The sequence below is a fragment of the Pipistrellus hanaki genome (assembly GCF_964339955.1).
Source record: "Pipistrellus hanaki genome assembly, chromosome: 11".
In the NCBI taxonomy this organism is placed as follows: domain Eukaryota; kingdom Metazoa; phylum Chordata; class Mammalia; order Chiroptera; family Vespertilionidae; genus Pipistrellus; species Pipistrellus hanaki.
The window spans coordinates 29,562,129-29,579,814 of NC_140513.1; the positions used below are offsets into that span (position 1 = coordinate 29,562,129).

The following is a 17,686-nucleotide window of genomic DNA, read 5'->3' on the forward strand; positions in this document are numbered from 1 at the left end:
TCACTTCTTGAGCCTGGTAGTAGTTCTGCAACATAAACCAAGCTTCCTCTTGCCTTTCCCCATAGCCAACTTGGTAAACTCTCAGTCTTTTTAAGTCAGTTACTACTCATCCAGCTGCTTTCCAGCTTGCAGGTAATTTGTGTGTTTTGTTGACTCTTCTGCCATCTTCTTTGTTCTTACAAATTTATCTGCTGATGCTGGAGGGACCATGGAGCCAGGGCCTGCCATGGTGCTTGCTTTAAAGGCCTGACCTTCTTCACAGCCAGAAAACACCAATGGAGGTTGGAGACACCCCTCTTGGTACCTCAAATACAAACCTATGGGATGAATTCCTTACCTTTTATAAATGTATCTCATAGTTTAGAAATTCTGAGCAGAAAATGATAAAAATAAAAAGTTTCTCAGTAGAGAATCCTATGCCATAATCTTAATTTCCATTATAAAATCTGTTATAATTTCTTTTCTTCAAGCCTAAGTTTATATAATAGTTCTAAATTTTTTTCTTTAACTACAGAAATAATAATAGCATTTATATAGGCATTCACTAAACCATACATTCTTCTCTAATATTTTGTTTTTGTTTTATTTAATCCTTACAACCAATCTTAAAGTTAAGTATTTTGCCCTTATTTAATTAATGCAGACTATGAAGTTTGAAAAAGTCAAATACATCTTCTCAAGTTGCCTAAGTATCTCTGTCCTGCCATTTGAACCCAAAACACAGGATCTTTGCAACTACACTACACTATCTCCCAGACTGCATATATCCATTTTAGCATAGACCATAAAAACCAGTACATATCCATGATCTAGGAATTTGATTCATTAAAAAAATAATTACATGTCTATTTGTGAAGGAAGAGTGAGTCTCCTTTATTTATAGAGAAATTGTATCACCCTGTCATAGCTTTTTCCAAGGGAATCTGTGCAAAATTGGCCCAGTCTAGATCTTTTAAATGTAAAGTCTTACACAAATGAGTAAGCATCTGACTCACGTTAATTCTACAGCATTAATATGCTGGCCAAAGAGTTAATAATGGAAAAAACAATCTGTACTTGAAATATCACTTGAGGTTTAATTAGCACAATAAAAATGAATTGGGAAGCATGAATAGCCAAGGCAGGATAAACCATTTGCCAGGCACTACTTCCTGGCTTAATATGATTTGAAATTGGCACAAGAACAGAGCAAAGCTCAGCAATGCTTCCAACAGCTTCTAGCACTACCGTAATGGGATCCTGATTTGAGCTTCAGAGATGTCGTCCTGTGCACTCTGAGAAACCTCACTGGAGATAAGAGATGGTCATCTGCCCAGGCAGACAGACACCTCTGTGTCAGTGTCTCTTGACCTGGATGTGTTCAGGAAAAACATACCAGCCTGTAGACCTCAGCAAAAAATCATAAGCCATCTAGCAAAACAGCTAACTTTCTTTAGACCAGAGTTTTCATGTGCACATGAATCACCAGCAGATCTTGTTAAAAATGTTGCTTTTTTTCCAGTAGGTCTTGGTTGGGGCCCGAGAATCCATATTTCTAACAAACTCTCTGTTCCGCAGACAACACTTTGAGTAGTAAGAGTTTAGACAATGTTGTTCACTAAGCATCTGTTTCTACAACTATTATTCTTAAACCAACAGTGGTGTGAGTAATCACCTAGTCCACCAAACTTTCCCCAAAGTGTGTAGTGTGTTCTTTGACAATCTAATTATTTGAGATGCTCTGTGGTTAAAAAAAATTTTTTTTAACTGCAATATTTTTTTTTAAAGTTATACAAAATTTATAACTCTGTTCACTATGCACATTACATAGCATGTTTCAAAGTTATGTAAGTCATAGTTAAACATGGTGGATAAAATTGGTCATTCTATTTATGATATAATGAAAAAAGTTAAATGGATCCTTATTCCAATGAAAAGTTCTTTTGTAGAAAAAAACAGAGAAAGTACTCTTTATCTGATGAAATTTTGAACCTTATAAATATTTTTCAATATTTCAGGAGAGCATCATTTTAATACTTGTACATTTCAAATGCTAGCTTTCATATATTGATGCTGCTGTCACTTCATTAAACAATTTTAGTAGATAAAGCCAATCTCTATTTAAAATCAATAAGCTAAATTTTGTATATGTTTATCAAAAAAAATCAACACAGATAAGATACTAAGAAAATACTGTTTTATACTAACCTTCATAGACTATTAATATAGCATTTCCTTTTAATCTTCTATAAATTCTAAGTAGAATTACTATAAATCCATTTTTCTGGTTGAAAACAAACAATAGAATGTGTAGGAGTATTCTAAACAGACATATACTACAAACTATTGTGGAAACAAAAAAAAAATCTTAAAAATAAATCATTAAAATCAATTCACTTGGCCTCTCTTCCCAGACACCTGTGAACTAACCTTTCCCACTGCAAACAGTATTTTGTTTATGTGTCTTAAGAATTCTCTACACTAAAAATTTGAAGGTTGGAAATGTGGAAAATTGAAATTGTCAATATAAATAACAACGGAACCAAAGGCAGGACTGATTTCAATCCATGAGACTATTAAGGGTGTTTTATATAGTAACTGCATAGTCCTTCAACCATCACCTGGATTACCACTTTATGCTCACTGTTGGACATTCTAACTAGTTAAATGCGTTGAAGGATTGTTTTGACCTGACCCAGAGGAATACAGACTTTCTTAAATATATTTGCCATCTAGTTAAAACAGAGCATTTCATTCACTACTAACATTCCCTGAAGAAACTCTCTTCCAGAGATTTGAGTTATAATTACAGCATAAAACAATTAAAGTGAAAGTCTTTTTGCAAACTAACTACTGAAGATCAAACTGAGTACAGAAATTTAGAATATGCTATGTGATGAATAATTTTACTGAAAAACATGAAAAGTAGCAGGGACATTTTTGTGGAATGATAAATAACTTCCCTTCATTAGCACCTGTGTGACTCAGTTTCAGTCTTCAGAACCAAAGCTTACAGCACCTCTTTTTTTTCTGAATAATGTGGAAATTTTATACGAACATATTTTATTGCCTTGCAGTCAATAAAGTTTTTCTATGGTTAAAAAGAACCTTGTGGAGGAAACAGACCTCAATGTGTTTCACGGCATGAATACATTTACCATAATTCACGGCAAGAGGGGACTGTTAGAAAAATATTGTGAGCCATGATGACTGTGCTGCTAGTGGGAACTGCACAAACTCCCCAGCCCCACCTGCTATGCTCCCTTAATCACTAAGGGAGGAAGGAAAAAGAAGAAACAAGATCCTTTTGAAATGCAACAATGATTTGTAAGCTATACGAATGACTATCTACTGTGCTGTACACATGAAATTAATACAAAAAAAGGATTGAACACAAACTGTAATTGAAAAATAATTTTTTAAAAAATACACACAATTTCAGGATTAAATAAAATTTAAAATGCAAGGACAACAAAAATGTCAAAGGGAACTAAAAATACGCTTTAATTTGGCTAGAAAAATATATGTTTAGGTTCTTCTTATTAAACTGAAATATCTTCACCGTTGTATTAAAATTTCAGTCCAATCTGAGCATTAATATAGTATATTCATGCAATTATTAATTATCAATTAAGCAAACATTAATCAAATCCCTATAGGTTCAAGGCATACATTAAACAGTCTGGGGATTCATGTTTGCATATAAAATGTTGACAATTTGTTGACAATATAATACTGACATGATAAAATACTAAAGTGAGAAGATTTTTTTAATTTTGTTTTTAATCACACTCAATATTATATTACTGTCAGATGGACAATATCATGATTAGCCATTTATACATACCTTATGAAGTAATCACCCTGATAAGTCCAGTATTCATCTGACACCATATATAGTTATTAGAGTACTATCAACTATATTCCCTAAGCTCTATTTCATATCCCTGTGATTATTTTTATTACTGGAAACTTGTAATCCTTAATAAAGGGGATGTTTTAAAGAAAACCTGCCTTATAAAGATTAAATTACCAATAGCTCTTTGTTATTGAAATTAAATATTACTAGCTGCTAACTAAATTTAATGGCCATAGTTACTGGCAGATTTTTGGTTTACAATGATAAAACACATAAGACCATACTCTTAGAAATTACTCTTGACAAACTTTTAATCAAAGGAAATGGAAATAAGATAAATTTAGTATGCTGTGACTTAAACACAACAGATATGTTTTAAAAGCTTGAAAAGGGTGGGACCCAAAAGAAAAGCCTCTGAGCATGAATCCATGTTGCAAACAAGATCTAACTTGAAGATATTAGCATATCATCTGAATTCCTGAGCATGGAGTTTCAGAGACAGAATTTAAATCCAAAAAAGTCTGGTGTAATTTACTGCTCAATCTAACTTGAAAAAGAACCAAAGTTGGGAAGCTATCGTGAAGAAAATGAATACTTGTTAACTAAGCCCCAGTTTGAAGTATCTGCCTTTCATCTCGAATTTCTAGAAATTGGTCCAAAAAAAACTAAAGGCAGAAAAACAAGAAAGCATACTGTTGTTGGATAAGAAACTATGTGGAGCTGAAACTGATTTGGCTCAGTGGATAGAGCATTGGTCTGCGGACTGAAAGGTCCCAGGTTCAATTCTGGTCAAGGGCATGTGCAATAGTTGCAGGCACATCCCCAGTGGGAGGGGGGTGCAGGAGGCAGCTGGTCAATCTTTCTCTCTGTCTATCCTTCTCCTTTCCTCTCTGTAAAAAATCAATAAAATATTTTTTTAAAAGAAACTATGAGGAACCTCTGGACAAGAGAAAGAAGGAAAATAGGATTAAACAAAAACAGTGCAGCTCTAAATAAATACATAGTATGTGTCAGATGAACAAGGAGGCTCTCGGCTGACACAAGACTAAAGGGGTGAACCACAGGACAGAGCAGAGCCCCAGGAAGGCCAAGCCACAGGATCATTAGCCAACACCAGAAGGAATAAACTTTCCAAGTCCCATCGCTACCTCCTCACCATAGACCCAGCATCCAACAACAGCTGTAGCCACTTCCAAGTAGAAGCAATGAGTATGAGAACTCGCCAGGAGAAAATCAGTCACGCTAGGAGTTGTGACACTGTACAGATATGGTGAGCTCCACTGTGGAAAAAGGCATTTCAATCATAATACCCAGTCGCTAGAGATTGCAGAAATTAAAAACTGACTGTTGGAAGAGAAAAATTCAGTAGCTGCAGAAATAGCTGAAGGGTAAAGTAGTGAGGAGACCAATTTTCCCATAATGCAGCACAAAAAGACAAGCAGATGGAAAGTATTACAGAAAGATTGAGAGGTATGAAGGAGGAGCCAGAAGTGGAAACATTCATCTAAATAAATTAGAAAATTCTTCCAGAACTAAAGACAGGAACACTTGTCCTGAAAGGGCATGCTATATATTGACCAGAATAAATTCTTAAACACAAACATACCTAATTTCATTGTTCTAAAATTTAAGAATAACATGGATTAGGAGAAACTCTTAAAAGTTTCAAAAGGAAATGGAAAAGCAGAGGTTATTTGTCAGGAAATAAGCATCAGATTGGCCTCAAGCATCTCATCAGCAACACTGGAATACATGGAAAATCTGCAAAACCCTAAGAAGCTATTTTGAGTCTAGAACTTTATACTCAGTCCATACCACTGGGAAGAAAAAAATACAGGCAGATTTTCCACCAAGCAAGAATGTGACGATTTTATTTTTTAAATTTCTCTGAAAAAAAAAATATTAGAGAATACTAGCACATTCCAGCAAAATGAAAAGCCACTCTAAGAGGAAGTAGTAAGATACAAAGATCAGTGGTACACAAAAAATAGTAAATCTTAAAAAAAAAATCAAGTAATGCCTTGGCCAGATAGCTGAGTTGGTTAGTGTATCCTCCTGATACACCACGGTTGTGGGTTCAATCCCTGGCTAGGGCACATATAAGAATTAACCAATGAATGCATATGTAAGTGTAATAATAATCGATGTTGATATCTCTCTCGCTTCATCTCTTTCTCTCAAATCAATAAATAAAAATTGGGGGTTGAGGGGAGTGGTGGAAATAAGTAAAATCCAAAATAAAATCCCAGGTGAAAACAATGTGAGAGATGGGAGAAAGAAGTAAAGAGAAGTAAAATGTCTTGTGAAGGGTTATCTCTAGATACTTACAGAAATACATTTAAATATGTATGGTAAATATCTTATCATTATATATTTACAAAATCAGAAACATAATTTATAATATTCAAAGAATTAAGAAAAAATAAAACAAAGAAAACTACCAATGAAAGAAAAAGGAAAAAAAAAAAGAAGGAAAACTAGACAAAGGGTATAAATAGGTAGTTCACTGAAGAATAAACACAATGTTCACAAGATATCAATAGCAATCAGCAAAATGCAAACTAAAAAGCAATTACGTACCATATATTTTTAGAGAGACAAAGAATACATTTGCTAATATCAAGATATACTTTGCTGGGGTGGCTCTATATCAGAACAACCATTTTTTTAAAGTGCAAGCCATATGAACCAAAAAAATATCGTTCCTACTATGTTCTCTAGAAAAACCTTTGCATCTGTCCATATGCTATTGAAACATTTTTGTAGCAATGAAAAATGGGAAGCTAAATGTCCATCAACATGGAAGACTTAATGCAATTACTTCCACAAATACCAGACAATGATTAAAAAGACTATGCTAGATCTATGACTACCCACTTGAAATGGTCACAAACAAGAAAAAGACAAGCTTTATGTATAATATAGGAATATATTTTTACAACAAAATGTATCAACATGATTTGTTCAATTATAAATAAGTAAAAAACACTTGAAAGAAAAAATAACAAAAATAAAACATACGAATATGAAAATGGTAGAAAAAAGTCTGCATATTCTCCTTTTATAATGTTGCTTTTTGAAAAGCATTGGTGACTGTGAAATTAATTGTGAATGTTGCCATGAATATAAACAGATCCTACTCAATCAAGCAAGCACATGCTCTCTGATGTGGATTCAAGGTTTCACTCTCATACACACAATGCATTGACTAATTGTAGAAATCATATAAAAATTATTGAAAATTGATAAATCAATCAGGAAAAATAAGGACCAGGTCACTGCTATGGTCCCCCTTCCACAATCACAATAGTCCATCAACAACACATGCAGGGAGTGCATTATCAGAATGCTGTAGAGGCAACATGGCTGAAAATTGAAATCAAAGAAATAGAATGGTTTCAGGCTAGGGCAAAACAGACATCTATTAAATGCAGTTTGTGAAATCAGAGCAGGAGTTAGTTGCTTTCTCTTTTATCCTCTCAGTGGTTGCTGAACCAATGTGGTCACAACAGCCATGGGGATTTGGGAGCTGGCCAACAGGCCAGGTGACTCAATTTTGCATTTCTTGTCCCTTTAGGCAATTTCTCTCAGTGGCACAAATTTATTCCAGAAAAGAAAACAGTTACCTTCTTATCAGGAAAAGATACATATTTTTAAAATGTTTGTAATTTTCACCCTTGGCTAGCAAAGAAAGCTGAGGGAAGTTGGCAAGGGAACCAAGCCTGATGCTTCTCCCCTTCACCCCATTCTAAAACCAAAGATCTCTAGTTATTACAAAAAAAAAAAAAAAAAAAAAAAAAAAAAAAAAAAATGTGGGAAAGGTAACTGCTATCTTCTAAGCTCCTTCGGGGTCAGAAATGAACATTTATCTTTCCTTTCATTACATTCTCATTAAAAAATAAGCAGCAGCTATATTTTCCTTAAACAATAGAGTCCTCTGAAAACAAAGAACTAGATATGTATGGTCAACAGGAAGATTCCTCAGGGCAGCGGAGGACCAGTGCTACCTGGCTTTCTGCTGAATCACCACTAGACCAAAAGATCAAATATCTTTGTGAACTGATTTAACTGGTTGACTGACTGATTAAAATTTCAACAGAGGAATAATATGAATATGTGAGTATTGTAGACGTATGTTCCAGAAGCCCTTAGCGGTAAAATCCTCACAGTCACCCTTGGATTCTACTTCCCTATAAACACACTAGTCCTCACAGAGAGCTGTGATTTCATCACATGGTGCCAGTTTAAATTCTGAAGGTGTGAATACTGAGGAGAAGGGTGGGGATAAGGGTAAAGGAAGAGATTTTGAACTTAGACATGGGATAAAGCACTTATAAAGGAAAATCTGAGGAGCGCCATCAAGAGACATAGACATCTGGCATCTGGATTGAACTGCATTTTCTTATGCTTCCAAGACACTTTATCACCTTGAAATCCTTCCCTCTACATGGCCTGAGGGCCAATCAAGTATTTATGTGGCCAATGGAGTACTACATTCTCAGCAGATACTTTTTGGATGGATGGATGGATGGATGGATGGATGGATGGATGGATGGATGGATGGATGAACAGGCGAATGAACAAAGAAACAAAGGAATAAAGTGTGTGCTTTTTTTCTCTATACACTTTAAAGTCATTCATTCAAAATTAATATTCTACTTGCAAAAAATGTTCAGCAAAGTTGCTCCCAAATGATTTCTCCATACTGCACACAAATGTAGCCCAACTTACTGGAGACATAATAGCATACTGTATAAAATCTGGGTAGTGGTAATCTTCCCAGACTCTCTACCACACCAAAGCAATTAGAATAATTAATAGCAACTAGAACTCATTGACTTAAAAGTGAATTACCACAATTGGGGATCTGCAGGTTCACCAGGGGAATATTCTTGCTGCTTTCATTTAGGCAGTACAAATCCTGAGTGTCTGGACTGGTTTTAGTCTCCTGAAGAGTCTTGATCCACATAATATCACAGGAGCATGTGAATGGATTGCCCACCAAGATCCTACATGAAACAAAAATGAAACTCAGTCAGGCTTCTCTTTTTTAATTTTAACTACATTCATGCTCCTGAAGCATTACAAAAGTATGAATTCTTTCTAGCCAGCCATGTTTGAAAGTCATACCCATCTTTAAACATAACTACTACTTATTATTCGTTAATTTATCTAATGCTTACTGAGCTTCTGCTGTGTGCAAATACCACTGTAAAGGCTAAAAGATGAAAAGTGATGTTAAAGCCTTTCAGAATAATAGGGAAATAAGATAAGGACAGAAATAGTTGTAATGTAGGGAAAAAAGAGTGTATCTCATAAAATGGGGGGAAATAAGGTGCTGTGACAAATTAATCACTATGATTATATAGTTATTAAGATTTTAAGTGAAGATGCCAACAGTACGTTTTCAGAAATACTAACATACTTATTTCTGGTCAGGCTGAGATTGAAGTGTTATTTAATAAGCTCAAACTTCAGTGGGGGGCAGAAAAAGTGTCATCTTCATTTAAAATGAGACTGTAAATCCAATGCTAGGACTGAAGTGTGAGAGCTAATCAGGTGGTGCTCACAGCTTTCTGCAACCACAGTTTGATTGATGCAAGAAAAGTGGAGTGAATGTGAGAGAGAGAATCCGCAAGGGAGCTCTTGGACCTCTGGCATGCATGTGCGCAGGTGCTCACATGGCTATACACACACACACACACACACACACACACACACACCCCAAGCCTCAGGAGTTCAGAAAGCAAGGGCAGTAAGCTCCAGATTGAGCCTCTTAGCCCACTGTGAGAAGGTCTGCTGAGAGAAAGCCACCATTCAGCCGTGCTGCCTGAACTCCTGTGGCCTGCGACTGGTGAAGGAGGAAACAGTCAAGAGGAAAAATAAAAACCACAAGAAAAAAATCTTTAAATGTTTATTTATAATACTCAGTGGCCTATTTGAGATGAATTCCATTTATGGTAATGAGACTTTAAATGAGGCCATTTAAAATCGTTACATAGGCTCTGCCTGGAATTAACCACAATACTTAAGATTTCTGTGTGGACCGGACCTGGGCTTTGCAGCATCATTTACTCCTGTGGTTTTCTGGTCGGGTTCTAAGAATCTCGGGGATCCCTAGAGACTTTTCTGGGAATTTCTTTGGGGAAATGTGGTCATGGCAGACTCTTTAATTTGTGTCTGCTTGATGGCCTCTGAGTATCCCTCCAACGCCAAAATAAGATTTGACGCGACTGGACAGGGAATACAATGCAGAGGAGATCCACAATGTTTAAACCCCACCAATTCAAGCTATTTCCTGGCAGTCTGAGTACATGACAAACTAAAGAATCATTCTAAAAAGAAAACCTGATTGAATCACCAGAGGGTATAAAGAAGCCAGGGGTTCTTCAGTTATACATACAACAATATTCCGATGACCACAAAATGCCGATGGACAACTGGCTTCTTCCCCTAGCTCACTGTGCAAACTCCTTTTGCAGCGATTATCACTACATGTGCATGTCAGACTTCTACCTCTCCTACCACATAGCAGAATCCTGGACCACAGAGATCTATCGCCATGGCCCACTGCCATGTTACTTCGATTTGTAACAGGCACACAATGACCATTTGTTGAATGAACTCATTAAATATGTTGAAGGGAGAATATTGAGACATGTGAATTTGGAATCAGAACTCTAATTTCTAACCAAGCAAGAAAATTTTCTGCAGTGATGCTTAAAATTTTTACAGAGTATCTTACGCTATTTCGTGTATCTTCCTTAGGTTTTTAATTTGTCTACTCCTGTGTCAGAAACCTAGTACTTCGACTACCTGAATTCAGTTTATTCAAAATCATTGCCAATCACTAAGACTTTCTTCATGTAACCCTCATTGCTACCAATTAGCTGGCTGTCACCCCACTGGTGACATCTTCTAATCTGCCCAATTTCCTTGTGAAGGGGGTGGACCCTACATCTCAGGCCACATACAGTTTAAGCAAAAGCTTTGCTGGTATTCAAAGGCCTTGTCCATTTTGGCCCACCTCTGCTTCACAGAATCTCTGCTGCGGGGTTCCTTGGGCACCTTAACCAAAGGGCTGTCAACAGTTTACATCTGCTTCATGGTGATAACACAAAAATTAAATACACTTGGAAATTCTGGCTATTAGTTATCAACACATTTAAATATTTTCCCCTCCATTACAAAATAAATCATTTATGTAAAAACCCTTAAAACTCATCATAAACAACATGTTACTATTGTGGTTTCTAACTTTTATTACTCAATCCTGTCTTCTTAAGTGAAAAAGCAAACAAGTAACTAAAACTTGAGAAATCATTTTTTAGGAATTTTTTACATAAAAATAGATCTGTAGCATCACTCATTTAAAAATATACTTAATTGCCCTTTTCCTTGAAAAAAATTTCCCCCAATACAAAATCATTACTTACAGCTCAGACAAGTCAAGGTGACGGAAATGTTTCCTAGACAAACTCGTCAGTTTATTTCGAGTAAAATTGCTGAAAGGAATAAAAAAGATTAAATGTGAATCTAAAATGATATATTTCAGAAATAAAGTATTCAAATTGAGATTTTTTTCCCCACAATATAATTTTATTTGCTCATGGTCCATGCATTACTTAAACCCAATCATTTCTTTCTTTTACCAGAAGTGATAGTTTAGTTTTTCCTGCTTCTCCTATCTTTTTTGCCAATTAGGGGTGGAAGAGACAATGGAGCATCATTTTCCTGTTGTCTATATTAAGTCTCTTTTTTACACAAAAGCTTATTTTTCATATGCTGATTCAAAGCCAAGTTATATACCTCCTAGAGATTTCTGACCTTTTGAACAACTAATAGAAAGATTAAATTTAATTTAATTTAAAACCATAAACTCACCAGAGAGAAAAGATGTTTTAAAATGAAAGTGTCATGAATATTTTGAAGTCTCATGACATACAGAACCTTGGATATGAAATGGATTTAACACATTCTCATAGGGGGGGGGGGGGGGGAAACAGCCATTAACTAATAAACTCTGCTGAGATCATTTCTATAGGATTTCTAATAATCAGATAATGCCATGAAGAGAACAACAGAAGATTATGAGGAGTATGTCAGAATTTTTCTTGAACTATTCTAACGACATGTCATTTTAAGATTTGGACCAATCAAAGAAAAGATGTCATATTTGTTATGGAAAAAATAATACTGCATTTACCTACATATTCTAAACATGCAGTCTTTTCAATGGGCAGGAGTTTGTTTCCAATAATCAATGCTATGAGACCTTGATTTGGGAAATTCTAAGCCATAATCCTGGCAGCTGACTCCCTCTGTGAATTTGTTTATTAGTTGAATTTACTTAAAAAGTGTCCAGTGATTGGATCTGTAGACATGTGTTTAGTAAGTAATATGAAAATAAATAAACACCAACTTTTACAAAAACAGCCAACACCTCAGCGAGCTGCAATGAGCCCTTCACTATCTGTTTCCTGCTCAGGAGAGTGAGTATTGGGCTGAGAGTCAGATGAGAATGGGAGATCTGAGAGTGACTGTAATCCTGGACCCTGACCTGAGGCTGGTCAAACAGCATAACAAAATCATAAGTTAAAAGTATCTGGGTATGTTTGACCAGTCACCTTCAGAAAGGGGTTACAACCCAGGAGCTCATGCATGATCTCAAACTAGACAGTTGATAAATATAGAAAAGGCCACTTTTGTGCCTCAGAATTCAAGGGTGTGTGTGTGTGTGTGTGTGTGTGTGTCCACTCCCGCCTTATTCTATATTGACATTTCCACTCACCCAAACCCCTCCCTACACGGGGTGCCCCCTTCCTTCTACAAATGCATCTTCTCTTTTCACACGGAGTGTGGAATGCTCTCTTGACTTGAAAAAAACCTTTTGCCAGGAAGTTAAAAATGTGCCTACATAAATCTTTTCTTTTGGAATGTGAATTAAGAATGGCTTTCATTGAAGTATTATACATTGAAAAGTCAATCTGCCTATCTTCCCCACAGTCTTGGAGACACAAATATTTTCATCTTCATCAGCAATTCCAATCCTTTGGGGGAGGGGTATGGATGAGGGGAGGTGGGGAGTATAGGGGAACCTGCTCTTCCTTCCAAGAAGAACAGGAGAGAGGAGCAAAGAAAATGATACTTATTGTCAAGGTTCCCGGGTCAGCCAGCGAGCCGGCACCAGGGCGCAGCTGCCCCTATTGGGCTGCCAGCAGCACAGCCCAGAGCTGGGTTATGCGCCAAAGAACAAGATGAGTTTTATGAACCATACTTATTATTGGGGCCAAAAGCCAAAAAGAAGGAGGAGGAGAGGGGAAAAAATCCACAATCCTCTTACTGTTTGATTATAGGACTTTGCAAAGGAGCTAATTAGCACCTCTGCAAAGCCCCTGGAAAACACAAATGCTGGCTTTTCTCACAGCCTCTGGGTTCTCAGGGGCCAGGCAGGAATTAAAGCACCAAGAAATAAACTCAGTGACCAGTCACAAGGCCTCTGGAGAGTACCCAGGCCAGCAAATATGAGGAGGGTGGAGGGGAGTGGGAAAAGTGAGAGACAGGAGCCAATCTGAATTTCCTTAAACCCAAAGTGCAGTGCTCTTGTACAGGATTTTATGCTGTAGAAGAAACTAGCAGAGATAATCGGCATTTCCCAGGGACACCAAGAAATAGTTTCTGATACACATTTTCTTCCCAGCTCACTATCACCCGGGATGCTGATATTCAAGTTAAAGATGAAATTTACTTATGAGAAATCAGGGGAGAAGAAGCCAGTTGCCCCAAATCCTTGATCTTAAACAGAGGTTGGGACTAAGGTCTGGAAAGGCAAGCACTTGACTTGATTCTCTCTTCCCTCCCCACCATTCTGAAAAGCCAAATACTTAATTTAATTCCTTATTTGGGTGATTAGAGCCTCTTTCATGACACAAATCAATGAAGCTTATGGAAATTTTATGACCCCTTCATAACAGTTTGAACACTAGCCTTCCTGTGTAACTATGCCTACAAATATCAATCAAGTTTCTGCAGTCTGCCCAATGACTGGGCTTCCAAATTATTGGCTTTTAATGAAACTATATAGGATGTGCCTATTTCATTGGTTTCCTATTTTCAAATGGCACCTGTTTGGAAAATTGAGACAAATGCCAGGCTGTATATATAGAATGCCGTTAAAAGTATTCTACCCTGTAGTACCAAAAATACACATGGTAGCTTTGGTTTTCTAGAAATAGCTTGCAACAAAAAAAGGAGGAAAAATATAAGAGGCACAATAAAGACATAAACTAGTCTATTATTACTAACACTACAATTAATCATAGCCCACTACACAAAAGTCACAACAGTAGGGGAAATAATTTGGTAAAACAGCCAGTAAAATGTGGTTGTTGAGCAATTAGGGTGTAAAGTCAGGTGTAATGAAAATACTGGAATTAACTAGTGAGGTCATCAATACATGTACGTGACTGCATTAGGGCACTTTGCCTTTTTCTTCTCTCCAGCTTCTCTCTTGTTTGTGCTGTCAAGGCCTACGCAGCCACCAGACTTGTGCAGGCAAACTGACTGCAGAGATGGTGCCAAACAGCATTTAATGAAACGTGTTAATAAAGTTCCTTGGAGTTTTGTCACATTTTTGCCAAATGCTTTTTATCTTAATTCCATAGGCTTTATTTTTAAATTGACTTTCTCATTAACACCACCTATAAAATATGAAGTCAACATAGTGGCTTTATGAAATTAAGGTTTTTCGTAGTATCAACAAATCTCCATAGAGAGCCCTGGCAATCTTCTCTAAGAGAATGATTTCTTTTATAACCAGCTGAAAATCAGTTGGGGAACTAGTCTCCCCAAGAAAAGAAACAGGACAGATGTTACCAGAACGCTGATGCTTGAATCTTAGGGATGACACAGATTTTATTTCCTGTACTCTTATTGGAAGAACATGGCCAGGAGCGAACCCTGGAGTCAGAATTCTGTCACCTCCAATCTCTGTGCCTGAGAAAGTCCAACATCTTCCTCAGTCTGATTTTCCATCCATGAAACGGGAATAACAATAATTTTCCCTACCACTTAGAAAAATCAAGTGAGATAATGCTGGTGACTATGAGACACATAAGGTATTGTTACAAATAATTTGCAAAACACCAAAAGGCCAATGAATGCAGGCAACGTTCCTCCAACAGAAGATCCCACTGAAAATCAGGATATGGGGACACCAGTCTGAGCTTAGGAGTAGGTGATTCTCTGTTTAATGATGAAACCTTTTAGAAAGACCACACCTACTAAGTGCCATCATCTAACAGGATTTAGCAGCCTGCAGCCTAAGAGCTCCCACTGTCCCTATTTATTTACAACTGACTTCAGCTGATAAAGCTTCAACATGACTTTAAGGGAAACATTTGCTATTGTTAATAATAATTGTTTGAACCTTTGGATTGTCCCATAACAGATAGATTTTTTTTAATGAAATTTCAAAAGAGGATCTATTGGGGGGCAAGGCATCAGTAACTGTGAGCTCCCTGAAAAGGCCATGGCCAAGCCAGTGTCTTTCCATTCCACTGGTATAATGTCTTCCAGAGAACATCATGATTCCAAGGAAAAGAATCAAGGACATAGTTTTCACATCCGATCTTGCCTTGGCCTATTGCTCTGTCCAAGATGGAAATGGCCAACGAATTCATGAAAGGGAATAAACAGGCCGTTCTAAGACCCCTCTAAAGCTATGATATTCAGAAGTCAAGGGTAATGATTCTAAGCTATTTTCGCAGTTATACTGATTTTTTAAAAGTGGGGTTAGAGTTGGAAAAGAAGGAATATAAGCAGAAAGGACAAATTTTTTAGAAAATTGGGCCTGGGAAAGCAAAGGACAACCATTACTTACATGTGCTGTAAGTTGCTGTTTTTCAGAAATGCTTTATGAGCCACAAATTTTAATCCTGAATCCACAATTGTCCTATGAAAACATAATTGCACACATGTTAGAACTAACCGATGAATGCCACCTAACTGTAATAGAACGTAAGAAGAGGTTCTGAGATTAAGTACACAAGTCCTGAATACTCACAGATTTTTCAGTCCCACGTAAGCTTCAACATCATCCTCGTTGATGATTTCTAACCTTTTCTGATTTGCAATGTAACTGCAAAAAAGCAGAAGGTAAAAACAATTGACTCGGAACATAAACAGAACATAAAGAATAGATCACATTCATACAACCTTACCACAGGGCACAATGTGATTTTTCCCACCCAACCTAACCTGACCATGTTAAAAAAAAAAAAAAAATCAGCTAGGGAAGCCAAGGTGAGTGTGATTGAGAAGAAACCAGGATTAAGTAGGTGTCAAGGTCAATGACAGGTTCACCAGGCTTCATTTTTTTCACTCTTTCAACTAACAATTTTAGTTTCCCTCCCCTTTCACCCTGTGCATAGAGGTGAAAATAATTTGGAAATGCATTCATTTCCAAGTCTCTCAAAGGCAGTTCACCCTTATGGCAACAGCCACAGGGATGCTGGCATCATCACAAGCAAGACAAATCACACTTTCCCTTACATTCCAAGAGAAGCAATCACTCCCTCCTTTTAGCTCCTAAAACATTGAAACAGATTCCCTTCCCCTTTTCTCTCTCTTTCTCCCTTCCTCCCCACTTTCTCTTTTCCTGGCCCAGCATCCCTCTCTCTGCCTTTGTCAGTAACAATAACAATTTTTCCTTTCAGGAAACACATTTCACAAACCCCACATAGCCCTAGTGCACTCTCTGTAAGAACCCTCCTCTACCTCCCAAAGCCTCAAATATAGGAATAAACTGGGGACTCTGGCTGGACAGAGAATTTCATCCCTTTGATCACGATGACTGACTTAGAGTTGGTCATGTGACCTCAACTAGGCCAATGAGAATCCTCCCTAAAATTAAATAGATGAATGCTGGTCCAGAGTCAGTTTCTTTCTTTCTTCCTTTCTTCCTTCCTTTCTTTCTTTCTTTCTTCCTTCCTTCCTTCCTTCCTTCCTTCCTTCCTTCCTTCCTTCCTTCCTTCCTTTCTTTCTTTCTTTTTCTTTCTTTCTCTTTCTTTCTTTCTTTCTTTCTTTCTTTCTTTCTTTCTTCTTTATTTCTTTCTTCTCTCTTTCTCTCAATCTCTCTCTCTCTCTCTCTCTCTCTCTCTCTCTCTCTCTCTCTCTCTCTCTCTCTCTCTCTCTCTCAAAAATTACACAGTCTGGGGTTTCATGTGAAATTTTTCTGCCACAAGGGAACTATCCAGGAATAAATTCATACACAGAAGAAGGACAGGAGATACAAAAAAAAAAAGACAGAACACTGAAAATGTCACTAGAACCTTTGAATCCAGGCACCGCTGAGGTCAGATGCCACTAAGTAAAGTTTGTTCTGAATTTCTGTCACTTGTGACCAAGAATACAGACCCACTAATACAAACACAAAGCTGTTAAAATTGCCTCTATGGGATTTCCTTGTGATAGTTAGTCAAGAACCTGTCTTCCATTTTTATTAGATCAAAACCTCTTTGAAGACAGTGGCTCCTGTCTTACAGTTCTTAATATACACCATAGCATCTACCAAAGTACCTTGCACAAGATAGCTATTCAACAGATAAAGAATGGATGGATGTATATTCTAATGGATGTATGGGCAACCCTTAGAGCTCTAAAGTCACTATAAAAAGTTGTGCTCTGATGCATTTTTCTTTCTTTTTCATTAAGATAAATAACATATTCCAATTAAGACACTGAAAACAAATATATATAATCCTGCTGTTACCAACATGAGTTAAAATGCGGAAAAATTAAAAAGTAACCAGTTGGGGAGAAGATGAAGTATCTATAGGTCCCTTCTAC

The 17,686-nt window shown here is 36.9% G+C and overlaps 1 protein-coding gene across 10 annotated transcripts in view; it reads right to left on the bottom strand.

Annotated features, from left to right (window-relative positions):
• NTRK2 (neurotrophic receptor tyrosine kinase 2) overlaps window positions 1–17,686 on the bottom strand; it is a 307,491-nt gene that overhangs the window by 258,031 nt on the left and 31,774 nt on the right. For all 10 annotated transcript variants that reach the window (XR_014796235.1, XM_084897976.1, XM_084897978.1 and 7 more), the window contains 4 exons: window positions 15,903–15,977; window positions 15,720–15,791; window positions 11,275–11,343; window positions 8,693–8,847 (listed from right to left, as the gene is read on the bottom strand). Coding sequence is in view for 9 of the 10 variants with exons in the window: in XM_084897976.1 (XP_084754102.1) it covers window positions 8,693–8,847; window positions 11,275–11,343; window positions 15,720–15,791; window positions 15,903–15,977 (371 nt within the window). In the remaining variant the exon portion in view is untranslated. The remainder of the gene's footprint in view (window positions 1–8,692; window positions 8,848–11,274; window positions 11,344–15,719; window positions 15,792–15,902; window positions 15,978–17,686) is intronic.